This window comes from Symphodus melops (assembly GCF_947650265.1).
Source record: "Symphodus melops genome assembly, chromosome: 18".
In the NCBI taxonomy this organism is placed as follows: domain Eukaryota; kingdom Metazoa; phylum Chordata; class Actinopteri; order Labriformes; family Labridae; genus Symphodus; species Symphodus melops.
In genome coordinates this window covers 20,639,567-20,664,329 of record NC_136708.1, presented here as the reverse complement: position 1 = coordinate 20,664,329, position 24,763 = coordinate 20,639,567, and the positions used below count along the sequence as shown (strand labels likewise).

At 41.1% G+C, this 24,763-nt stretch overlaps 3 protein-coding genes and 3 long non-coding RNA genes across 7 annotated transcripts; 2 read left to right on the top strand and 4 right to left on the bottom strand.

Moving 5' to 3' along the window:
• Nucleotides 1-1,564: 1,564 nt before the first annotated feature.
• LOC306839209 lies at nt 1,565-3,241 on the bottom strand. The gene is made up of 3 exons (XR_013781168.1): nt 3,131-3,241; nt 2,822-2,952; nt 1,565-1,889 (listed from the first exon to the last, which is right to left on the bottom strand). It is a non-coding gene; the product is annotated as an uncharacterized lncRNA (long non-coding RNA).
• A 2,179-nt stretch (nt 3,242-5,420) lies between these two features.
• On the top strand, nt 5,421-10,168 carry LOC306839055 (cystatin-A-like). Of its 2 annotated transcripts, XM_079367530.1 has the most exons (3): nt 9,669-9,742; nt 9,822-9,923; nt 10,040-10,168. In XM_079367530.1, the coding sequence occupies exons 1-3, from the start codon at nt 9,683-9,685 to the stop codon at nt 10,157-10,159; spliced, it is 282 nt and encodes a 93-aa protein (XP_079223656.1). In that variant the 5' UTR covers nt 9,669-9,682; the 3' UTR covers nt 10,160-10,168. The 2 variants fall into 2 exon arrangements, 1 of the variants encoding a protein (XP_079223656.1); XR_013781149.1 differs by lacking the exons at nt 9,669-9,742; nt 9,822-9,923 and adding an exon at nt 5,421-5,508.
• A 2,064-nt stretch (nt 10,169-12,232) lies between these two features.
• On the bottom strand, nt 12,233-12,964 carry LOC306839771 (cystatin-A-like). Its single transcript, XM_079368655.1, has 3 exons — nt 12,890-12,964; nt 12,709-12,810; nt 12,233-12,592 (listed from the first exon to the last, which is right to left on the bottom strand). Exons 1-3 carry the CDS (start codon nt 12,947-12,949, stop codon nt 12,473-12,475), a joined length of 282 nt encoding a protein of 93 aa, XP_079224781.1. The 5' UTR covers nt 12,950-12,964; the 3' UTR covers nt 12,233-12,472.
• A 1,599-nt stretch (nt 12,965-14,563) lies between these two features.
• Nucleotides 14,564-15,025, bottom strand: LOC306839667. The gene is made up of 2 exons (XR_013781231.1): nt 14,872-15,025; nt 14,564-14,788 (listed from the first exon to the last, which is right to left on the bottom strand). It is a non-coding gene; the product is annotated as an uncharacterized lncRNA (long non-coding RNA).
• A 1,987-nt stretch (nt 15,026-17,012) lies between these two features.
• Nucleotides 17,013-17,685, top strand: LOC306839772. The gene is made up of 3 exons (XR_013781244.1): nt 17,013-17,098; nt 17,174-17,275; nt 17,392-17,685. It is a non-coding gene; the product is annotated as an uncharacterized lncRNA (long non-coding RNA).
• A 2,425-nt stretch (nt 17,686-20,110) lies between these two features.
• LOC306839770 (leukocyte cysteine proteinase inhibitor 1-like) lies at nt 20,111-20,770 on the bottom strand. The gene is made up of 3 exons (XM_079368654.1): nt 20,702-20,770; nt 20,521-20,622; nt 20,111-20,404 (listed from the first exon to the last, which is right to left on the bottom strand). Exons 1-3 carry the CDS (start codon nt 20,759-20,761, stop codon nt 20,285-20,287), a joined length of 282 nt encoding a protein of 93 aa, XP_079224780.1. The 5' UTR covers nt 20,762-20,770; the 3' UTR covers nt 20,111-20,284.
• Between the last annotated feature and the right edge of the window lie 3,993 nt (nt 20,771-24,763).

The following is a 24,763-nucleotide window of genomic DNA, read 5'->3' as shown; positions in this document are numbered from 1 at the left end:
TAAAATCATGAAAGGCTCCAATTAAATAAGGAGACGGCACATCAGCGACTCAGCTGACCTTTTCGAGCCTCTTATACAAAACTTGCGCCTGCAACCTTTACTTCTCCCTCCACTTATTTTACAGTAAACACAGAAGCATGCTATTTACAAGTCACAGCTGCTGCAGATGTTTTTATTTTATTTTCTGGAATCAATGAAAACAACAGCAGACGTTTGGCCGGGTGCTTGTTACCACACTTCACACCTGCTTGAAGAAAAAAAAAAAAAAAAAAAAAAAAAAAGACTCGCCAGCACTCTCAGTAAAAAGCTGTGAAATGTTTTTAGGCTTGAAATATGAAAATATTAGCAAGTTTTTTTTTTTTTTTTTAAACGAAGAAACAATATGTTTCAGTCCATGCCAAGCTCATGAATGTGTTAAAATGTGGGAAGCTTTCAGCGATGCGTCAACAACGACACTGATGGATGTTTTCATTCATTCTCTTGAAGCTGCTACCAAACTGAGCAGTCTAAAACTGTCCTGTTTTAGACAGGCAGCATGTTTCAGGAAACTAAGACCGCACCAACCGAGACCAAAACACACCACGACACCAGCGTGCTCCGAGGCCGAGACAGGGAGGTTGATGAATTTAGGTTATTTGTTCTTAAAGAAAGAGGCGTTTTCCTTCTAATCTCAGTGATGATGTGGAGTCCGCCGCAGTCTGAGACCAAAACAAGGCTGAGTAAAAACGCTTTCAGTTCTGAGATGAGACCTTCAAAAAGACATATTTCTAGCAGCCTACTGCATCACCACTTGAAACGCACTGAATCAATCACACACTGTTCAACCAAGAGACGCTTTCTCTCTTTAAGTCGAACAGGAACACGTGCAGGTCTCGGGTCCTGTAAGACACGTCAGTGAGACTTGTGAATGTGAAGCTCAGTGAATGACTTGAAGCTCTGCCACAGCCGCGTGTTGTGTGAAATTCAAAAGACCGTCCTTGAGAGAAAATAGCTCAAATTATTTCACAGGTGCTAATCAGTCGTGAGAAGAGTGAAGGAAAAAACGAATAACTGTAACGTTGTAAATGAAATAAATACTTTCCCACAAATGAGACTCTAATTCCAATAAAAATCAATTTTTATAAATGAAAAAAAAAATGTAAAAAGTAGAAATATTTGAACACAGTTACTGTATGTCAAAGTGACATTTTTATGTGATGGAGACGGTTGAGAAAGTTTTCAGCAGGCTGCAGAGATTCGCAGTGACCCCTGTTTTACCCCGTAATGCTTCAAATGACACAGTGAGTTTCCGTTCTCTCCTCCGAGGATGATTCTCTGAAAGTGGATGTAAAGACTCGAAACAGGGGAACCATCTCATGACTGGAAAAACAACCAGATACTCTCAGTTAGGCAATTTGTTTGTTTTTTTGAAGGCGCACACAAAATGAATCATTGAAAAAAATAAAAAAAATGAAAAATCTGAATTCAGGGGCTTGTGACTTTGTTAAATTATACTTTGTTATAACTTCATGCACGTTCTCTTCTTCTTTTACAGAACAAAATGAATCAGTGAGGAGCTGCTCTTCTTTTAGTCTGTATTTTTTCTGTTAGCTCTCCTTTAAGTTGATTTACTTTTTTTTTTCCACTCTTTTAAGAGATGCATCTTCAAAGTAGCTCCTGACATCTAAAATCTCATGTTTGCTCAGTTAGTTATTTACAGCAGCAGTCTTTCTCCTCTGGATCCTCGGTTTGAAACAAGACAGCCTGATATTGTTGAGATGCTAAACAAATGATAGCATTATGCTCCGAGCGGCGTCCCCTGCCAAACGTTGATGGAATCGTTGGCTTTCGACCACGGAGACATTTGCATCGGGTTGTTTACCAGCCAAAAGTGTCGCTGTGAGGACGCACTGTGGGAAAAGAAACCATTCACATCTTGCAGTTGATCCTATTAGTTCAAACAATGGGAATTTTCCAAGACAATAAAACGGCTCGGAAAATCAGCAGTGCATCGGTTTGAAATGACATGACAGCTTCAAAAGGCGCCAGTTTAAATCACTGGGATTTCTCCCCCCCAAAATCTGAGCTGGTTAGAATGAGAAACATTTAGCTTTAATGAAAGGAGGAAGTGTAGATTCAATCTTTTACTCAGTGGTGACATCAGCTGTGGAGCGTCATTGCCGTGTTGTCATCTGTGATACGGAGACACGACGAGGTCATCCAGGGGGACAAAGACACACGACAACACAAAGGCTTCTCACTCGGACAGAAAGCCGAATCGCAAGAACCAATCTGAGACAGAGTCGAGAGTCTCCGTCATCGCTGCTCGCTTTGAGAGAATGAAACTTCAACTGAGTGGAACAAAGAAATTCAACTCAACCCTTCAGACAAACAACCCAGTTTGATATGTGCTGAGAATTCAGGGCTTTAAAAGTTTATCTTCTTCAGCAACAGAAAACTATACTCTCTGTTTTTGTGTGAACTTCAATGCCAGACTTTTTATTATTGTCGTTAATGTAAGTTTGAAAATAAGATTATTCATCTTTAAAAATGTAAGTGCACTAATACAAGTGTGAGTGGATGTCAAACTAACAACACATTAATACAGATCATTTGCTGGATGGCTATACCTAGCTACTAGTTAGCAGGCTTGCTAGCTAGCTAACCAGATACAAATCAGTATACTGTAAGTTACGTGCCAAATCCAGAAAAGCCTGATGACATGATTTGACAGCTGCAGGATGATCCTCAGAGCTGGCTGTGACTAAGTGAGTCTGTCAGCTGCAGAGGGACCGACATGGACATAAAGGACAGCTGGGCTGTCTTTTAAACAGTGACTTACTTTGGTCTGCTGCCTCCTGAGCCGTTTGATGAGGACCAGGTCATCTCTTGTCTTTCCCCTTTTTCTTGCCACATCCTGAGATTTGTCTGAGCTTTAACGGCTCTGTCTCGGCTCAGATGGGCCGCCATCATCTGTAAAACACACGAGGTTATAAAGAAACTCAAGCAAACTACACACAATGATGTCTGCTCCGTTCTTTATTTTAAGTTTGTTAATATATCGGCATTTGTCAACAGGACTTAGTTAAATTAAATCTTGAGGAAAATAATCTCAGGATAGTATTTTCTTTCTAGACACAAGAGTTATTACCGTAAGAGAGACGGCCATGAAGCAGGTGAAGAGGACATGGAAACATCGATGTCATGGTTTGGTTTGGTGTGTTTTCCTGAGTTTTCTGATATAGTTCTGGTTTTGTTTCCCTGAGTCTTGATTACCATGATTGTCCTCACCTGTCTCATTAGTCTCACCTGTGTCTGATTATGTCTATTTAGTCTCTGTCTTCCTCCCCTCGTGTTGTCGGTTTTTTGGTTCCTATCTGATGTTGGACGTCTACATTTCCCAGTGACTTCTTCTTGTGCCTCCCTGTGTTTTTTATTTTTTATTTTCTTGTTAAGTTTTTGAATAGTAAATTTGTGTTTTTGCCTTTTTCATTAAAATAAATATATATTTTTTTTCTGCTCTTGGGACCTCCTCCCTTTTTCCTGCCCGTACCCGAGACAGGTTACATAGACTTAAATGATGTTATTTCTAACAATAGAAACACAATCATTTATTATAATGATTATTTATTACTTTTTTGTTCTTTTCTATTTTTAATTAGATTGTTCTTTTGTTGCTTTTGTGGTTTTGTTCTTTATTTGAAATAGTTTAATAAACAGTGCATGCAAAAAAAAAGTTAGATATTTAAGCGGGAAAAAAAAAGAAATGTTAGGACGCATTCTGAAGAGAAAAATGTTGTGAATGATAACTGTATACTTTTATTGCAATAAAAGAACAAATACATTTTTATTTTTAATTGTCACAGACTTTTATGTCACGACTTTAAAACTTTAGTTGTCAACTGAATTAAAGTGACATGCAGTTCACATTTTGAGATTACACAAGTTCCAATGAAAACGGCTGGCATCAGGTCAAAGTGATATTAAGACTGATGAAATGCCATAAACTGTTTTCTTGTTGCGACACATTTCGCAGGAAAGTAATCTTACTTTTTTAAGTTGACATCAGGTGATTTTTAACATTGTGAGGATGAAGAAGTGCACGCATTTGATTTCATGCGGGAAAATTCTGGGTAAATCTAAGGCAAGGCAAGTTTATTTGTATAGCACATTTAAACAACAAGGCAATTCAAAGTGCTTTACACAAGACATCAAAAGCATCATGACAGAGGAAAGATAGATAGATAGATAGATAGATAGATAGATAGATAGATAGATAGATAGATAGATAGATAGATAGATAGATAGATAGATAGATAGAAGCCACATTAATACATCCTGGAACAGTGGATCTCAACTGGTCCAGTCTAAAGACCCCCCACCATCTCCTTTAAGACAAGTTGTGACTTCAAACAGTGGTCTCTAAAACTTCTTTGCTAAGTGAGCCCTTTTAGCCAATTAATAGATATTCACACCGTCAGTGAGTGAAGCTGAGTCCGTTTTCAATAAGAGTCATTTATATGGAGAATCAAAGCAAACTCAATAAATCTAAAACTTCACCATGAATACATGACTTTTAGACTTTTAGGCTTTTTATTTTATTGTCACCGAGGGGAAATTCTTTTTCACCAGTATACAGTTTTAAGGGCAGCGCGCCGACAGAGGGTGAACACAGGGAGATACATGTGGGACAACAGGACATACAGTGCATATGGTTATGGGGGGACCGGGGATTGGGACTGAGGTGGATTTTTTTTTTAAGCTAATTCAAATAAATATTTTATTTTATGATTCAACTGTGAAGTCTGAAATTGTCAATTATCATTTGTTTCAACACCAGTTAGAGAAAGTTCACAGGAGGCTTTAACTCATTTTAATCAACATCTTTAAATGCTTCTCAGGAAATGCTCCTTTCTTTATCTTCAGGTTGTTAATATATCATCATCTGTCAACAGGTCTTAATTAAATTACATTTTAATGGAAATAAGTTCCAGTGAAAACGGCTGGCATCAGGTCAAAGTGATTCAGACTGATGAAATGCCATAAACTGTTTTCTTGTTGTGACACATTTCGCTGGAAAGCAATCTTACTTTTTTAAGTTGACATCAGGTAATGTTTTAACATTGTGAGGATAAAGAAGTGCACGCATTAGTTTTAATGCTAAAAGTTACTCACCCAACATGCACTGAAGCGCCGCCCAGTATACCCTGTAGGGTCAGATACACAGTATAAATATGTCTGACAGAGAGCTTCAAAAGCACACGGCAAGCAAACTCAACTTTGTGACAATGTGTGATTACAATGGCACGACGATTGCTACTGCAGATATTCAGCAGATTTGTAATCAGGTGAGCTTCTGATTGATGTTTTTCCTGATGATCTTTTGGACTCTGCATTAACATCCAATCTGATTTCATTCACACACAGCTGAAGTATGAAGTGGAGGAAAAGACTGGGAAGAAATATACGGTGTTCATAGCCACTCTCTACAGAGAACTGGATGTGACTGGATTCATCTACCTTATTAAGGTAATGGAAGTTATTTATATTTCTTTGGAAGGAAACTTAAGAACGCTCACATAATACTGATACAGACTGAACAAAAGTTGAAATCAAGGTGACTCTGTACAAACTCTTCCCTGCAGGTTAAGGTGGGAGAAGGCGATGCCATTCATCTGAAAGTTTACCAGAGCAAGTCAAAGGACTTCCCCATATTGCTGGGTCTGCAGGAGGGCCACAACGAACATGATGTCATCACACCTTTCTGATGTGACGGCACGGCCTGATTCAAACGCTCACTGCCTCCATGCGCTGCAGCGTCATCACATCAGTCGTTGTCTCTTCATCCTGTAGTGATTTACATGGAAATATTCATTTACAATCATGTTGATGGCAGTGATGCTTTTTCTCAATATCTGAATCCAAAAAGTAAAAAAGAAACATTGGAAAGAGGTTGAATGTTTCTTTTTATTTTAAATTGGAAAAATAAAAACTGCATCAGAAAATGAGAGTTCTTGTGTTTCTTGTCAATGGTGAAGTCAGAACTGTTGTAGGCCGTGTGAGCACATGATGGGAGGATCTCTGACTAAATATTTTTAAAAGAAGTGAACGATTAAAATCCTCTAACTTTCTAAGAGTTAAAGAAAGGTGAAAGGTGATTCTTCTTCTTCTTCTTCTTCTTCACTTCTGAATTTTACATTTTTTACACAAACTTTAAACGGCTGTTGCTAACAAGTAGCTAACTGAAACTATACAGTGGTTGTCATGGAGACATTAAACGTCATCACTCTAGTCATGTCTGTGCTCTTGCAAATATTAGGTCGATAAACAACTCATTAAGCTACGGTTTCACTAGCTAACCCGCTGATTAGATCGATGAAGCATAACGGTCATGACGTCATAATAAACCGACCGTGTGGCGTTAGCTTGTAGCATAACGTTAGCTTCTTACTTCTCTCGGCTGTATAAACTCTTCAAACTTAATATAAATGATGTTCATCTGTAAAGATTATCCAGCTGAACAAAACAGCTACACATCAGAAACATGTGTTTGACACAGAGCTTATTTTCTGCAATGATCCAAAATCCAAACCAAAAATCTCATAGGCAAATTTTCGTAGGAACCCCTTGCGCCATTTCTTTAGGGTTGGCCTACAAAAATATGTCATCACTATACCAGTCTATTGATTTTATTGTGTTTGAAATGTTCTTTAATGTATTGATACTGGAGGGTTTCAATATGTTAAGATGAAGCACAGCAATAAAGACAACTAATCTGTTTTGTGTAAATTTGAAGTCTTTGACGAAATCAGTGTTGTTTTTCTAACAAGCATTTAGAAGAAGAATAATTATAAGTCCACTGAGGGATTTTATCATGATCAATATCAATGTTAGGATCTGTTATTGATGCTTCACACACAGAGCCTGGCATAAACACAACCAGGGTCATATGGACATGCTCTAATGGAGAGAAGAGATCAGAGTGATGGGGCTGCTCACAGTGAGCCCTTCTGAGCTAGTGGGTAGGAAATTGGTGCTTTGCTCAAGAGCACCTCAGCAGTACCCATCTGACACCTCTCCAGCTACCAGAACAATTTCCAGGATTCTAAACCTAAGTTTCAACAGACTGAGCTACTGCCGCCCTGGCCCCGTTAATCAGAGTTTTAGCCACATTAATACATCCTGGAACAGTGGATCTCAACTGGTCCAGTCTAAAGACCCCCCACCATCTCCTTTAAGACAAGTTGTGACTTCAAACAGTGGTCTCTAAAACTTCTTTGCTAAGTGAACCCTTTTAGCCAATTGTCACATGAGAAACTGTGACAGTTTATAGATATTCACACCGTCAGTGAGTGAAGCTGAGTCCGTTTTCAATAAGAGTCATTTATATGGAGAATCAAAGCAAACTCAATAAATCTAAAACTTCACCATGAATACATGACTTTTAGACTTTTAGACTTTTTATGTTATTGTCCCCGAGGGGAAATTCTTTTTCACCAGTATACAGTTTTAAGGGCAGCGCGCCGACAGAGGGTGAACACAGGGAGATACATGTGGGACAACAGGACATACAGTGCATATGGTTATGGGGGGACCGGGGATTGGGACTGAGGTGGATTTTTTTTTTTAAAGCTAATTCAAATAAATATTTTATTTTATGATTCAACTGTGAAGTCTGAAATTGTCAATTATCATTTGTTTCAACACCAGTTAGAGAAAGTTCACAGGAGGCTTTAATTCATTTTAATCAACATCTTTAAATGCTTCTCAGGAAATGACGTCTGCTACTTTCTTTATCTTCAGGTTGTTAATATATCATCATCTGTCAACAGGTCTTAAATTACATTTTAATGGAAATAATTTTATCTAAGAATATTATTTTATTACTAAATATAAGAGTTATTACTTTGATTATTTTTTAGGTAAATACACGTCGACAGGTAGAAAACGTTTTGGATATCAACAAGGAAACATCAACAAAGACTTAAATTATGTTTTTTTAACAATAGAAACACACAAACACATTATTCTGATTATTTATTACTTTTTGTTCCTTTCTTTTTTTTACTTATATTATTCTTTTACTGTTTTGTGTTTTTGTTCTTTATTTAAAATAGTTTAAACAGTATATCCAAAAAAAAAAAAAAGAAATGTTAAGATGCATTCTGAAGAGAAATGTGTTGTGATAACGGTATACTTCCATTGCAATAAAAGAACAAAGAAATACATGTTTTTATTATTTTCACAGACTTTCATATAACAAATTTGAAATAATCTTTAGGTGTTGTCGTCGCCTGAACCAAAGTGACCAAAGTGAGTTCACATTTTGAGATTACACAAGTTCCAATGTAAACGGCTGGCATCAGGTCAAAGTGATTCAGACTGATGAAATGCCATAAACTGTTATCTTGTTGCGACACATTTCGCTGGAAAAGAAATCTTACTTTTTTAAGTTGACATCAGATAATGTTTAACATTGTGAGGATTAAGAAGTGCACACATTTGCTTTCATGCGGGAAAATTCTGGGTAAATCTAAGGCAAGGCAAGTTTATTTGTATAGCACATTTAAACAACAAGGCAATTCAAAGTGCTTTACACAATACATCAAAAGCATCATGACAGAGGAAAGATAGATAGATAGATAGATAGATAGATAGATAGATAGATAGATAGATAGATAGATAGATAGATAGATAGATAGATAGATAGATAGAAGCCACATTAATACAGCCTGGAACAGTGGATCTCAACTGGTCCAGTCTAAAGACCCCCCACCATCTCCTTTAAGACAAGTTGTGACTTCAAACAGTGGTCTCTAAAACTTCTTTGCTAAGTGAACCCTTTTAGCCAATTGTCACATGAGAAACTGTGACAGTTTATAGATATTCACACCGTCAGTGAGTGAAGCTGAGTCCGTTTTCAATAAGAGTCATTTATATGGAGAATCAAAGCAAACTCAATAAATCTAAAACTTCACCATGAATACATGACTTTTAGACTTTTAGACTTTTTATGTTATTGTCCCTGAGGGGAAATTCTTTTTCACCAGTATACAGTTTTAAGGGCAGCGCGCCGACAGAGGGTGAACACAGGGAGATACATGTGGGACAACAGGACATACAGTGCATATGGTTATGGGGGGACCGGGGATTGGGACTGAGGAGGATTTTTTTTTTAAAGCTAATTCAAATAAATATTTTATTTTATGATTCAACTGTGAAGTCTGAAATTGTCAATTATCATTTGTTTCAACACCAGTTAGAGAAAGTTCACAGGAGGCTTTAACTCATTTTAATCAACATCTTTAAATGCTTCTCAGGAAATGCTCCTTTCTTTATCTTCAGGTTGTTAATATATCATCATCTGTCAACAGGTCTTAAATTACATTTTAATGGAAATAAGTTCCAGTGAAAACGGCTGGCATCAGGTCAAAGTGATTCAGACTGATGAAATGCCATAAACTGTTTTCTTGTTGTGACACATTTCGCTGGAAAGCAATCTTACTTTTTTAAGTTGACATCAGGTGATGTTTTAACATTGTGAGGATTAAGAAGTGCACGTGTTAGTTTTAATGCTAAAAGTTACTCACCCAACATGCACTGAAGCTCCGCCCAGTATACCCTGTAGGGTCAGATACACAGTATAAATATGTCTGACAGAGAGCTTCAAAAGCACACGACAAGCAAACTCAACTTTGTGACAATGGGTGATTACAGTGAAGAGAAGATTGCTACTGCAGAGATTCAGCATATTTCTGCTGAGGTGAGCTTCTGATTGATGTTTTTCCTGAGGATCTTTTGGACTCTGCATTAACATCCAATCTGATTTCATTCACACACAGGTGCAGCCTAAAGTGGAGGAAAAGACTGGGGAGAACTATACGGTGTTCATAGCCTCTCGCTACAGAGAACTGGATGTGACTGGATTCATCTACCTTATTCAGGTAATGGAAGTTATTTATATTTCTTTGGAAGGAAAATTAAGAACGCTCACATAATACTGATACAGACTGAACAAAAGTTGAAATCAAGGTGACTCTGTACAAACTCTTCCCTGCAGGTCAAGGTGGGAGGGGGCAGTGCCGTTCATGTGAAAGTTTACAAGAGCCAGTCAAAGGCCATCGTGCTGCTGGAGGTGCAGGGGGACCACAGCGAAGGAGATAAAATCATACCTTTCTGATGTGACGGCACGGCCTGATTCAAACGCTCACTGCCTCCATGCGCTGCAGCGTCATCACATCAGTCGCTGTCTCTTCATCCTGTAGTGATTTACATGGAAATATTCATTTACAATCATGTTGATGGCAGTGATGCTTTTTCTCAATATCTGAATCCAAAAAGTAAAAAAGAAACATTGGAAAGAGGTTGAATGTTTCTTTTTATTTTAAATTGGAAAAATAAAAACTGCATCAGAAAATGAGAGTTCTTGTGTTTCTTGTCAATGGTGAAGTCAGAACTGTTGGAGGCCGCGTGAGCACACAGCAACACATGATGGGAGGATCTCTGACTAAATATTTGTTTTAAAGAAGTGAACGATTAAAATCCTCTAACTTTCTAAGAGTTAAAGAAAGGTGAAAGGTGATTCTTCTTCTTCTTCTTCTTCTTCTTCTTCACTTGTGAATTTTAAAGTTTTTACACAAACTTTAAACGGCTGTTGCTAACAAGTAGCTAACTGAAACTATACAGTGGTTGTCATGGAGACATTAAACGTCATCACTCTAGTCATGTCTGTGCTCTTGCAAATATTAGGTCGATAAACAACTCATTAAGCTACGGTTTCACTAGCTAACCCGCTGATTAGATCGATGAACGTCATCATAAACCGACCGCGGTGTCGTTAGCTTGTAGCATAACGTTAGCTTTTTACTTCTCTCGGCTGCATAAACTCTTCAAACTTCATATAAATGATGTTCATCTGTAAAGATTATCCAGCTGAACAAAACAGCTACACATCAGAAACATGTGTTTGACACAGAGCTTATTTTCTGCAATGATCCAAAATCCAAACCAAAAATCCCATAGGCATATTTTCGTAGGAACTCCTTGCGCCATTTCTTTAGGGTTGGCCTACAAAAATATGTCATCACTATACCAGTCTATTGATTTTATTTTGTTTGAAATGTTCTTTAATGTATTGATACTGGAGGGTTTCAATATGTTAAGATGAAGCACAGAAATAAAGACAACTAATCTGTTTTGTGTAAATTTGAAGTCTTTGACGAAATCAGTGTTGTTTTTCTAACAAGCATTTAGAAGAAGAAGAATTATAAGTCCACTGAGGGATTTTATCATGATCAATATCAATGTCAGGATCTGTTATTGATGCTTCACACACAGAGCCTGGCATAAACACAACCAGGGTCATATGGACATGCTCTAATGGAGAGAAGAGATCAGAGTGATGGGGCTGCTCACAGTGAGCCCTTCTGAGGTAGTGGGTAGGAAATTGGTGCTTTGCTCAAGAGCACCTCAGCAGTACCCATCTGACACCTCTCCAGCTACCAGAACAAATTCCAGGTTTCTAAACCTAAGTTTCAACAGACTGAGCTACTGCCGCCCTGGCCCCGTTAATCAGAGTTGGACTTTCACATCATCTGGTTGTTAGTTGATCCAACACTTTGACAGCCAGGTGAAGTAACCTCACATTTTTGGTGATTCTCTGACTCGTCCTTTTACACCACAAACAGACACATTTTCACTCAGGGATAAATAATACTTTTGATTAACTCTAACCTAAATGTAACATCCTTTTCAGACCAAAATGTGAACCTGGGAGATCAAAACTCACAAGACCAGGCTGCCTGCCATGCTCTGACTTTGTTCTGAATCGACTAATGCTCGCCTGTTAATGGCTGAAATGAAGGCTGTCTTCATGGGTTTTTTTAACTTTTAGAAGTTAAATAATTTTAACCATTCACTTCTTTAAAACAAATATTGGGGTCGCCGGTGGCGCAGCGGCAGTGCGCGCGACCCCACGTATTGAGGCTCAGTCCTCGCGTGCGGGCGGCCCGGGTTCGCGTCCGGCCTGTGGCCCATTTCCCGCATGTCTCTCCCCACTTTCTCCCCCCTTTCCGACTCTGTCCACCTTCCTCCCTCTATCATTAAAGGCAAAAAAGGCCCAAAACAAATCTTTAAAAAAAAAAAAAAAAAAAAAAAAAATATTTAGTCAGAGATCCTCCCTTTATGTGTTGCTGTGTGCTCACACGGCCTACAACAGTTCTGACTTCACCATTGACAAGAAACACAAGAACTCTCATTTTCTGATGCAGTTTTTATTTTTCCAATTTAAAATAAAAAGAAACATTCAACCTCTTTCCAATGTTTCTTTTTTACTTTTTGGATTCAGATATTGAGAAAAAGCATCACTGCCATCAACATGATTGTAAATGAATATTTCCATGTAAATCACTACAGGATGAAGAGACAGCGACTGATGTGATGACGCTGCAGCGCATGGAGGCAGTGAGCGTTTGAATCAGGCCGTGCCGTCACATCAGAAAGGTATGATTTCCTCTCCTTCGCTGTGGCCGTCCTCCAGACCCAGCAGCATGATGTCCTTTGACAGGTTCTGGTAAACTTTCAGATGAATGGCAGTGCCCCCTCCCTCCTTGACCTGCAGGGAAGAGTTTGTACAGAGTCACCTTGATTTCAACTTTTGTTCAGTCTGTATCAGTATTATGTGAGCTTTCTTAATTTTCCTTCCAAAGAAATATAAATCACTTCCATTACCTGAATAAGGTAGATGAATCCAGTCACATTCAGTTCTTTGTAGAGAGTGGCTGTGAACATCGTAAATTTCTTCCCAGTCTTTTTCTCCACTTCAGGCTTCACCTGTGTGTGAATGAAATCAGATTGGATGTTAATGCAGAGTCCAAAAGATCATCAGGAAAAACATCAATCAGAAGCTCACCTTAGTACAAATCTGCCGAATCTCCTGAGTAGCATCCTTCGCTTCACTGTAATCACCCATTGTCACAAAGTTGAGTTTGCTTGTCGTGTGCTTTTGAAGCTCTCTGTCAGACATATTTATACTGTGTATCTGACCCTACAGGGTATACTGGGCGGAGCTTCAGTGCAGGTCGAGTTAATGTTACTCGTCCTATAATGTTGCACAACTTTCCAAAGAACTTCTGCTCCTGATATATTGTTCTATTGTATTTAGGTTTGGTCGCCTTTGAGCAGTTGTATTGCTATTGATGTAGTGTTTCACTTTGTTTGAAATGTTCTTTGATGTTTTTTATTTAACCATAAAAGAAAAGTTATCAAGATTAAAAATCCCTTTTTCAAGAGTGTTCTCGACACAAATGTGCGTATGTAAGTATTTAATGCATTGGTACTGGAGGGTTCCCTGTATTTAAGAAGCAATGTAGACTGACTTTTAAGCCGAGACGAAGTAAAATATATTTATACAGATGCCCGTATATCTTATAACATCAAGGAAGATACTTCTTTTCAACATGATGCTTTTGTGCAACAGATATCACAGGCATGGGTAACCTTCTTCTTACAATTATAAGTTAGGGATTGTTTCGGGAAGCAAAAAAAAAGAAATGTTAGGACGAATTCTGAAGAGAAAAATGATGTGAATGATAACTGTATACTTTTATTGCAATAAAAGAACAAATAAATTTTTATTTTTTATTGTCACAGACTTTTATGTCACGACTTTAAAACTTTAGTTGTCACTTGAATTAAAGTGACCAAAGTGACCTGCAGTTCACATTTTGAGATTACACAAGTTCCAGTGAAAACGGCTGGAATCAGGTCAAAGTGATTCAGACTGATGAAATGCCAGAAACTGTTGAAACTCTTGTTGCGACACATTTCGCAAGAAAGCAATCTTACTTTTTTAAGATGACATCAGATGATGTTTAACATTGTGAGGATTAAGAAGTGCACACATTTGCTTTCATGCGGGAAAATTCTGGGTAAATCTAAGGCAAGGCAAGTTTATTTGTATAGCACATTTAAACAACAAGGCAATTCAAAGTGCTTTACACAAGACATCAAAAGCATCATGACAGAGGAACGCCACATTAATACATCCTGGAACAGCGGATCTCAACTGGTCCAGTCTAAAGACCCCCCACCATCTCCTTTAAGACAAGTTGTGACTTCAAACAGTGGTCTCTAAAACTTCTTTGCTAAGTGAACCCTTTTAGCCAATTGTCACATGAGAAACTGTGACAGTTTATAGATATTCACACTGTCAGGGAGTGAAGCTGAGTCCGTTTTCAATAAGAGTCATTTATATGGAGAATCAAAGCAAACTCAATAAATCTAAAACTTCACCATGAATACATGTGGATTTTTTTTTTCAAGCTAATTCAAATACATTTTTTATATGATTCAACTGTGATGTCTGAAATTGTCAATTATCATTTGTTTCAACACCAGTTAGAGAAAGTTCACAGGAGGCTTTAACTCATTTTAATCAACATCTTTAAATGCTTCTAAGCAAATGACGTCTGCTCCTTTCTTTATCTTCATGTAACACCCCCCTCTCAGGTGCTATCAGGTTACCCAAAAATCCCCGGCAGGGGTCAAATCAATGACCAAACAGAAAAACGAAACTGAGACAAAATTAGAAAAGAAAGGTGCCAAATGTTTATTAACAATAATATAAAATCCCGGTGTCGACACAACAGTTGGTTCAATTAATGTTGGGTCCACGGGAGCTGCACTGAGGAAGTGGCAGGTACGACAAAACAAACAAAACCCAAAAGAAGACTAGAAACAAAACTAACCCCAAAACAACACCAAAAACTAACCCACACAGTAAAAACAGCAGAGGGAAATCTGCCCGTCCCTAAAACAGAAATAAAAACATTAGTTTCCCAACCAAACCCCATATACAATGTAAATTAAAACTTACAAAACATGTCGGCTTACCGGTCCTCCCAAACTCAGGACAAACAAAAAAACACAGCCGGCGTGGTCGAGGGTGTGCACCTTCCCTCTCCTCCCGGCTGGAAACCAACACCTCCCTCTCTGTTCCTGCCCCCCCCCCTTTATACCTAGCAGGAACAGCAGCGTTTCCGGTGCCACCGGCTACGGGCAGCGCGCCGACAGAGGGTGAACACAGGGAGATACATGTGGGACGACAGGACATACAGTGCATATGGTTATGGGGGGACCGGGGATTGGGACTGAGGTGGATTTTTTTTTTCAAGCTAATTCAAATAAATTTTTTATATGATTCAACTGTGATGTCTGAAATTGTCAATTATCATTTGTTTCAACACCAGTTAGAGAAAGTTCACAGGAGGCTTTAACTCATTTTAATCAACATCTTTAAATGCTTCTAAGCAAATGACGTCTGCTCCTTTCTTTATCTTCAGGTTGTTAATATATCATCATCTGTCAACAGGTCTTAATGAAATTACATTTTAATGAAAGCAATTTTATCTCAGAAGAGTATTTTATTACTAAATATACTAAATAGACTGGTTTAGTAATGACGTACTTTTGTAGGCCAACCCGAAAAAATGGCGCCGGTGGTTCCTACGAAAATTCGCCTGTGGGATTTTTTTTTTTTTTAAGGATTATTTTTGGCCTTTTTGCCTTTATTGATAGGACAGATAGAGTCGGAAGGGGGGAGAGAGTGGGGAGAGACATGCGGGAGGGTGGCCACAGGCCAGACGCGAACCCGGGCCGCCCGCGCGAGGAGCAGGGCCTTGCAACATGGTACGCGCGCAGTCGCTGCCGCTGAGCTATCGGCGCCCCCCGCCTGTGGGATTTTTGCATTGGATTTTGGATCATTGCAGAAAATAAGCTCTGTGTCAAACACATGTTTCTGACGCGTTGCTGTTTTGTTCATAATCTTTTACAGATGAACATTTATATGAAGTTTGAAGAGTTAATGCAGCCGAGAGAAGTAAAAAGCTAATGTTATGCTACAAGCTAACTACACCGCGGTCGGTTTAAAATGACGTCACGACCATTATGCTTCATCAATCTAATCAGCGGATTTGACAAGATAGCTAAACGTTAGCTTAATAAGTTGTTTATTAACCTAATATTTACAAGAGCACTGACAAATAAGACTAGAGGCTGTGAGGAGGATTAGGGAGAGAGTTCGAAGCGTGATGACGTGTAATGTCTGCAACAACCACTGTAGTTTCAGTTAGCTACTCGTTAGCAACCGCCGTTTAAAGTTCGCGTAAAACTTTAAAATTCACAAGTGGGGTCTTAACGCACGTAGTTTTTCTCGTTTATCAAAACATCAACATCTCTTCAGCTTGTGTTAACCACAGACCTTATTTCAGGCGTCTAAACACAAACCAATTCAAAATCCCCATTGACGTTTAGAGGTTAGAACCACGGCGCTAAAATGCTAACTCACTTCCTGGTTTTAGGACTCAAAACTACACCAGTCTATATAAGAGTTAGTACTTTAATCTTTTTTTAGGTAAACACACGTCGACAGGTAGAAAACGTTTTGGGTATCAACAAGGACATGGAAACATCATCTACAAAGACTTATATTATGTGTTTTTGTTCTTTATTTAAAATAGTTTAAGTATATCCAAGAAAAGTTGAATAAAAAATAATAAATGTTAAGATGCATTCTGAAGAGAAATATGTTGTGATGATAACGGTATACTTCCATTGCAATAAAAGAAGAAAGAAATACATGTTTTTATTATTTTCACAGACTTTCATACGACAAATTTGAAATTATCTTTAGGTGTTGTCGTCGCCGGAACCAAAGTGACCAAAGTGACCTGCAGTTCACATTTTGAGATTACACAAGTTCCAGTGAAAACAGCTGGTGTCAGGTCAAAGTGATTCAGACTGATGAAATGCCATAAACTGTTGAAACTCTTGTTGTGACACATTTCGCTGGAAAGCAATCTTACTTTTTTAAGTTGACATCAGGTGATGTTTAACATTGTGAGGATTAAGAAGTGCACGCATTAGTTTTAATGCTAACAGTTACTCACCCAACATGCACTGAAGCGCCGCCCAGTATACCCTGTAGGGTCAGATACACAGTATAAATATGTCTGACAGAGAGCTTCAAAAGCACACGACAAGCAAACTCAACTTTGTAACAATGTGTGATTACAGTGACGTGATGGATGCTACTCCAGATATTCAGCAGATTTCTGCTCAGGTGAGCTTCTGATGTTTTTCCTGATGATCTTTTGGACTCTGCATTAACATCCAATCTGATTTCATTCACACACAGGTGAAGCCTGAAGTGGAGGAAAAGACTATGAAGAAATTTACGGTGTTCACAGCCTCTCTCTACAAACAACTGGATGTGACTGGATTCATCTACCTTATTAAGGTAATGGAAGTTATTTATATTTCTTTGGAAGGAAAATTAAGAACGCTCACGTAATACTGATACAGACTGAACAAAAGTTGAAATCAAGGTGACTCTGTACAAACTCTCCCCTGCAGGTTCAGGAGGGAGGGAACAGTGCCGTTCATCTGAAAGTTTACCAGAGCCCGTCAAACGCCGTCGTGCTGCTGGATGTGGAGGAGGGCCACAACAACCAAGATTACATCAAACCTTTCTGATGTGACGGCACGGCCTGATTCAAACGCTCACTGCCTCCATGCGCTGCAGCGTCATCACATCAGTCGCTGTCTCTTCATCCTGTAGTGATTTACATGGAAATATTCATTTACAATCATGTTGATGGCAGTGATGCTTTTTCTCAATATCTGAATCCAAAAAGTAAAAAAGAAACATTGGAAGAGGTTGAATGTTTCTTTTTATTTTAAATGTAAAAATAAAAGCTGCATCAGAAAATGAGAGTTCTTGTGTTTCTTGTCAATGGTGAAGTCAAAACTGTTGTAGGCCGTGTGAGAACACAGCAACACATAAAGGGAGGATCTCTGACTAAATATTTGTTTTAAAGAAGTGAACGATTAAAATCCTCTAACTTTCTAAGAGTTAAAGAAAGGTGATTCTTCTTCTTCTTCTTCTTCTTCTTCACTTGTGAATTTTAAAGTTGTTACACAAACTTTAAACGGCTGTTGCTAACAAGTAGCTAACTGAAACTATACAGTGGTTGTCATGGAGACATTAAACGTCATCACTCTAGTCATGTCTGTGCTCTTGCAAATATTCGGTCGATAAACAACTCATTAAGCTACGGTTTCACTAGCTAACCCGCTGATTAGATCGATGAACGTCATCATAAACCGACCGCGGTGTCGTTAGCTTGTAGCATAACGTTAGCTTTTTACTTCTCTCGGCTGCATAAACTCTTCAAACTTCATATAAATGATGTTCATCTGTAAAGATTATCCAGCTGAACAAAACAGCTACACATCAGAAACATGTGTTTGACACAGAGCTTATTTTCTGCAATGATCCAAAATCCAAACCAAAAATCCCATAGGCATATTTTCGTAGGAACTCCTTGCGCCATTTCTTTAGGGTTGGCCTACAAAAATATGTCATCACTATACCAGTCTATTGATTTTATTGTGTTTGAAATGTTCTTTAATGTATTGATACTTAAGGGTTTCAATATTTTAAGATGAAGCACAGCAATAAAGACAACTAATCTGTTTTGTGTAAATTTGAAGTCTTTGACGAAATCAGTGTTGTTTTTCTAACAAGCATTGAGAAGAAGAATAATTATAAGTCCACTGAGGGATTTTATCATGATCAATATCAATGTTAGGATCTGTTATTGATGCTTCACACACAGAGCCTGGCATAAACACAACCAGGGTCATATGGACATGCTCTAATGGAGAGAAGAGATCAGAGTGATGGGGCTGCTCACAGGGTGCATCCCAAGTGTCTTATTTGCACCGAGTGTCCTCCGAGTTGTCTCCTCCACTTGCGTCTTAGTCCCGCCCACCAGAGATGCACGGAGGAAACGAAGCCGAGGAGAGAGGACCGAGGAAATCAGCTTTAAGACACATGAGACGTCGTTTCCTCGACAGCGTCACATGACGCGACATCAGCTGATCACGTTCAGCTGTCAATCAGCCGAACAGCTGTTTATGTCCACACACACACACTGTATTATTTCTCATCAAACACAGTTACAGTGTTTAGTGTCTTTACCTGATAAAAAAAAAAACACCTGAAGAACAACCTGCAGTCTGCTCATAACCAAAAGGACAGTTTCTACTGACTAAAATATTTCATTTTGAATTGTCTATAATTATTTATTATTATTATTAAACAGTTTGGACTGAACCTAGCCTGTATTTAGACAAGCAACTCTGTATTTTATAAACGGATATTTATGTGTCAGGATACTGAAAATGATTGATTAGAATCTAAATGATGAAACGTTCAGAAGATAAATAAGTGAGAATATAAAACGGACTCCTCTTCATCAGACTCTTTTTAATCCCAGCTCATCACAGAGCGACTCTTTACAAACTCACTGATGTTCATCATCTGTTTAAATGTCCCACGCTCCGTTTCGCGTCTTTTTAATGTCCGTCTTTTCTCCCGTATTAAACTCTGCTCATGTTGACAAGTTTCACTGAAGTCTGATCCTGTGCAGCGTCCAATCAGTGAGTGATATACGAGAAGGGGGCGTGTCTGTCAGTGAAAAGACTTCCGTGAAGTCGGCTCTCGTGTCTCCTCGATCCTCTCTCCTCCGTTCGCTATAAGAGCTTTGGGACGATCCTCAACATGGCGGCTTTGGAACTACTTCCGGTTCGGCCGAGGACCGAGGACCGAGGAGACTGCAAATAAGACACTTGGGATCCACCCACAGTGAGCCCTTCTGAGCTAGTGGGTAGGAAATTGGTGCTTTGCTCAAGAGCACCTCAGCAGTACCCATCTGACACCTCTCCAGCTACACAGTTTCACTCAGGGATAAATAATACTTTTGATTAACTCTAAACTAAATGTAACATCCTTTTCATATCCAAAATGTGAACCTGCGAGATCAAAACTCACAAGACCAGGCTGCCTGCCATGCTCTGACTTTGTTCTGAATCGACTAATGCTCGCCTGTTAACGGCTGAAATGAAGGCTGTCTTCATGGATTTTTTTTTTTTTAACTTTTAGAAGTTAGATGATTTTAATCATTCACTTCTTTAAAATAAATATTTAGTCAGAGATCCTCCCTTTATGTGTTGCTGTGTGCTCACGCGGCCTACAACAGTTCTGACTTCACCATTCAACCTCTTCCAATGTTTCTTTTTCACTTTTTGGATTCAGATATTGAGAAAAAGCATCACTGCCATCAACATGATTGTAAATGAATATTTCCATGTAAATCATTACAGGATGAAGAGACAGCGACTGATGTGATGACGCTGCAGCGCATGGAGGCAGTGAGCGTTTGAATCAGGCCGTGCCGTCACATCAGAAAGGTGTGATGACATCTCCTTCTTTGTGGCTGTCCTGCACATCCAGCAGCACGATGTCCGTTGACGGGCTCTGGTAAACTTTCAGATGAACGGCACAGTTCCCTCCCACCTTAACCTGCAGGGAAGAGTTTGTACAGAGTCACCTTGATTTCAACTTTTGTTCAGTCTGCATCAGTATTATGTGAGCTTTCTTAATTTTCCTTCCAAAGAAATATAAATAACTTCCATTACCTGAATAAGGTAGATGAATCCAGTCACATCCAGTTCTTTGTAGAAAGAGGCTGTGAACACCGCAAATGTCTTCCCAGTCTTTTTCTCCACTTCAGGCTTCAGCTGTGTGTGAATGAAATCAGATTGGATGTTAATGCAGAGTCCAAAAGATCATCAGGAAAAACATCAATCAGAAACTCACCTTAGTACAAATACGCACAATCTCTGCAGTAGCAACGATCACTTCACTGTAAGGAGCCATTTTCACAAAGTTGAGTTTGTCGTGTGCTTTTGAAGCTCTCTGTCAGACATATTTATACTGTGTATCTGACCCTACAGGGTATACTGGGCGGAGCTTCAGTGCAGGTCGAGTTAATGTTACTCGTCCTATAATGTTGCACAACTTTCCAAAGAACTTCTGCTATTGCTCTATTGTTCTATTGTATTTAGGTTTGTGTCACGTTCCGGGTAGGAAACAGGAGAGGAGGACCCAAGTGCAGAATAACCAATAATTTATTTTAACAAAAAGGCAAAACAAAAACTTATTTAGAAAATCCAAAATCCAAAAATCAGGAGGCGAAAACACAGGGAGCAGGGAGAAGCAGCAACCAAAGACACAACGACATACAAAAGACAAAGACAATGACAATGACTCCACAAGAAACTGGGGCAAACACAGAGACTAAATAGACAAGGGGTAATCAGACACAGGTGATACCAACGAGACAGGTGAGGAACATCAGGGTAATCACAAAGGCGGGAAACACAAGGAACAAAGAACACAAGACCAGAACACTGAGGACAAGTACAAAGTAAAACCCAACACTGACACCACCAAAACCAGATCTACAAAATAAAACAGGAAACACTAAAGACTAGACTTAAAACACAAGACCGGAAATAAACTAACAGGCAACATAGGAGGACACAGGGAAACACACTCAGGACTAAAGTAAACCACACTAGGAATCATACATATACAGAACGAGCGACTGTACAAAAAAAACGGACTCACCGGTCCGAGTACAGCCAAATGTACTCGGACCACCTGCATCACTACAAGAATCCGCTTACCACTGCCAAATCTTCATATTATTCCAACCTCATCAACACTGGTACTGGCAGCAACAGAGCCCACTTTGCAACGGTCAGCCACCTAATTCAGCCTCCTAAAATCCTCCTACCAGACATATCCACCGATCAGTGCACTGCTTTGCTGGACTTCTTCAACTCAAAAATCACTACCATTCACCAACAACTGGCCTCATCCTGCACCTCCTCAAATGATCCAACTTGGATGATCACTGCTGGCCAACCTCTCATCAGCTGCCTCTCTGACTGCACCCCAGTATCGGATCACACCATCTCTGAACTCATCTGCAAAGCTAAAACCACCACCTGCCAGCTTGATCCTCTTCCCACCTCCCTCGTCAAAGCCTGTCTGCCATCCATCTCTCCGATGATCACCAATATAATTAACTCCTCCCTCACCACTGGCATTGTACCCCCCACTCTCAAACTAGCTGCTATCACTCCCATCCTGAAAAAACCCGGCGCTGACCCAACTGACCTCAACCTCTACCGGCCCATCTCCAACCTCCCCTTCATCTCCAAAACACTTGAAAGGGTGGTTGCCGCTCAACTACAGTCCCACCTCAACACAAACAACCTCCATGAACCCTTCCAATCCGGTTTCCGTCCAAAACACAGCACGTCCAAAACACAGCACTGAAACAGTCAAATCACCTAGTCAAAATCACCAATGACCTCCTCTGTGCAGCTGACTCCGGACTTCTAACCATACTCATCCTCCTCGACCTCAGCGAAGCATTCAACACTATTTCCCACACATTACTCCTGGACCGCCTGGCTGGCATTGGGATCACTGCTGCTGCACTCCGCTGGTTTACATCATACCTCACTGACCGCCAACAATTTGTGCAAATAAGGGACCACAAGTCTGGGTGTTCGGGTGTTTCACTGGGTGTTCCCCAGGGGTCAGTGTTGGGTCCATCACTCTTCATCATCTACCTTCTCCCCCTGGGCACAATCCTCCGCCATCATGGGATCCACGTTCACTGTTACGCCGACGACACACAGGTCTACATCTCCTCCAAACCCACTGCCGCCACCCCTCCCACCTCCCTCATCACCTGCATGGAAGACATTCGGAACTGGATGAGCAGGAACTTCCTAAAACTCAACGGCAACAAAACCGAGGCCCTGCTCATCGGTTCCAAACCCACCCTCGCCAACTCACAACACACCCCAGTACCACCCATCATCATCGACGGTTTCCCCGTACCCTTCTCCCCCCAAGTCAAAAGCCTCGGCGTCATTCTGGACAGCACCCTCTCATTTGCTCCCCACATTAGAAACATCACCCGGACTGCCCTCTTCCACCTCTGTAACATTTCTAGACTCCGCCCATCACTGTCCCAGCCCAGCACCGAAATCCTAGTTCACTCATTTGTCACTTCCTGCATCGACTATTGCAATGCCCTCCTCACTGGACTCCCCGCCAAACTCATCAACAGACTGCAACTCATCCAGAACTCTGCCTCCCGGATCATCACTCGCACCAAATCATCTGATCACATCACCCCCATTCTCATTGAACTTCACTGGCTCCCTGTACAATATCGCATCGACTACAAAAACCTCCTCCTCACTTACAAAGCTCTTCACCACCTAGCCCCCACTTACCTCTGCGACCTCCTCCATCACTACAGCCCCTCACGCACCCTCCGCTCAACCTCTGCTGGACTGCTAACCATCCCCACACCACGCCTCAGTACCATGGGTGCCCAAGCCTTCAGCTGCTCGGCACCCAGACTTTGGAACTCCCTCCCCCCCACATACGACAGTCAGAGTCCATCTCCACCTTTAAATCCCAACTCAAAACCCACCCGTTTAAACTGGCATACTCACTGTAACTGTTCACTTCACACTACACCTGTCTTTTGTTTGTTTTTATGTTTGGTTTTAACCTAATGTATTGCTTTTATCCACTGTAAGGCGACCTTGGGTGGCTTGAAAGGCGCCATTAAATAAAATGTATTATTATTATTATTAGAACACGACGGAAATAATGAAAACTAAAACAAGATTAAATACAGAACAAAACCAAACCATGACAGCACCCCCCCTCTTAAGGGACAGCTCCCAGATGTCCCAAAAACCCTCCCAGGGTGGGTGGAAGAGGTCCGGAGGAGGGACTCCGGACCTTCAGGCATACAGAACTTAGTCAGTTCAGGTGGACGGCCCGGAGGCCGAACAGACTCAGGAGAGAGCTCTGGGGGACGGCCAGGAGGCTGAGCAGACACAAGAGAGAGCTCTGGGGGACGGCCGGGAGGCCGAGCAGACACGGGAGAGGGTTCAGGTGGGCGGCCCGGAGGCAGAGCAGGAACGGGAGAGAGTTCAGGTGGGCGGCCCGGAGGCCAAGCAGGCACGGGAGAGAGTTCAGGTGGGCGGCCCGGAGACCGAGCAGGAACAGGAGAGCGTCAGCTGGACCGCCGAGGGAAGCTCAGGCGTCAGCCGGACCGCAGGGGAGACATCGTCGGGTGTCGGCCGGACCGCCGAGGAGACGTCGTTGGGTGTCGGCCGGACCGCACAGGAGACGTCGTCGGGTGTCGGCCGGACCGCACAGGAGACGTCGTCGGGTGTCGGCCGGACCGCACAGGAGACGTCGTCGGGTGTCGGCCGGACCGCACAGGAGACGTCGTCGGGTGTCGGCCAAACCAGCAAGGAGATGTCGTCGGCGGCGATGGCGTTCAGCAGGCACGGGGACAGGAAGCTGACAACACTCTGCCGAAGCTGGTGGCAGACGGCGTTCAGCAGGCACGGGGACAGGAAGCTGACAACGCTCTGCCGAAGCTGGTGGCAGACGGCGTTCAGCAGGCACGGGGACAGGAAGCAGACGGCGTTCAGCAGACACGGGGACAGGAAGCATACGGCGTTCTGCCGGAACGGGGACAGGAAGCATACGGCGCTCTGCCGGAACGGGGACAGGAAGCAAACGGCGCTCTGCCGGAACGGGGACAGGAAGCAGACGGCGCTCTGCCGGAACGGGTACAGGAAGCAGACGGCGCTCTGCCGGAGCTGGTAGCAGACAGCCCTCTACCGGAACAGGAACAGGAAGCAGAGGCTTAGTATCGGGCTGAGGCTCTGGGGAGAGTTACTGGGGGGCTGGGCAACCAGGAGCCACGGCGACCACCTCTCCTTTTGGGGCCACCACGAGTGCCAGTAAAAATGGCCAGGCCAT

Excerpts from the sequence above, each read along its gene's own strand:
- LOC306839055 (XM_079367530.1), top strand. The coding sequence starts at position 9,683 with ATGGGTGATTACAGTGAAGAGAAGATTGCTACTGCAGAGATTCAGCAT. Across the intron at positions 9,743-9,821 it reads TTCAGCATATTTCTGCTGAG|GTGCAGCCTAAAGTGGAGGA; the intron begins GTGAGCTTCTGA and ends ATTCACACACAG. Across the intron at positions 9,924-10,039 it reads GATTCATCTACCTTATTCAG|GTCAAGGTGGGAGGGGGCAG; the intron begins GTAATGGAAGTT and ends TCTTCCCTGCAG.
- LOC306839771 (XM_079368655.1), bottom strand. The coding sequence starts at position 12,949 with ATGGGTGATTACAGTGAAGCGAAGGATGCTACTCAGGAGATTCGGCAG. Across the intron at positions 12,811-12,889 it reads TTCGGCAGATTTGTACTAAG|GTGAAGCCTGAAGTGGAGAA; the intron begins GTGAGCTTCTGA and ends ATTCACACACAG. Across the intron at positions 12,593-12,708 it reads GATTCATCTACCTTATTCAG|GTCAAGGAGGGAGGGGGCAC; the intron begins GTAATGGAAGTG and ends TCTTCCCTGCAG.
- LOC306839770 (XM_079368654.1), bottom strand. The coding sequence starts at position 20,761 with ATGGCTCCTTACAGTGAAGTGATCGTTGCTACTGCAGAGATTGTGCGT. Across the intron at positions 20,623-20,701 it reads TTGTGCGTATTTGTACTAAG|CTGAAGCCTGAAGTGGAGAA; the intron begins GTGAGTTTCTGA and ends ATTCACACACAG. Across the intron at positions 20,405-20,520 it reads GATTCATCTACCTTATTCAG|GTTAAGGTGGGAGGGAACTG; the intron begins GTAATGGAAGTT and ends TCTTCCCTGCAG.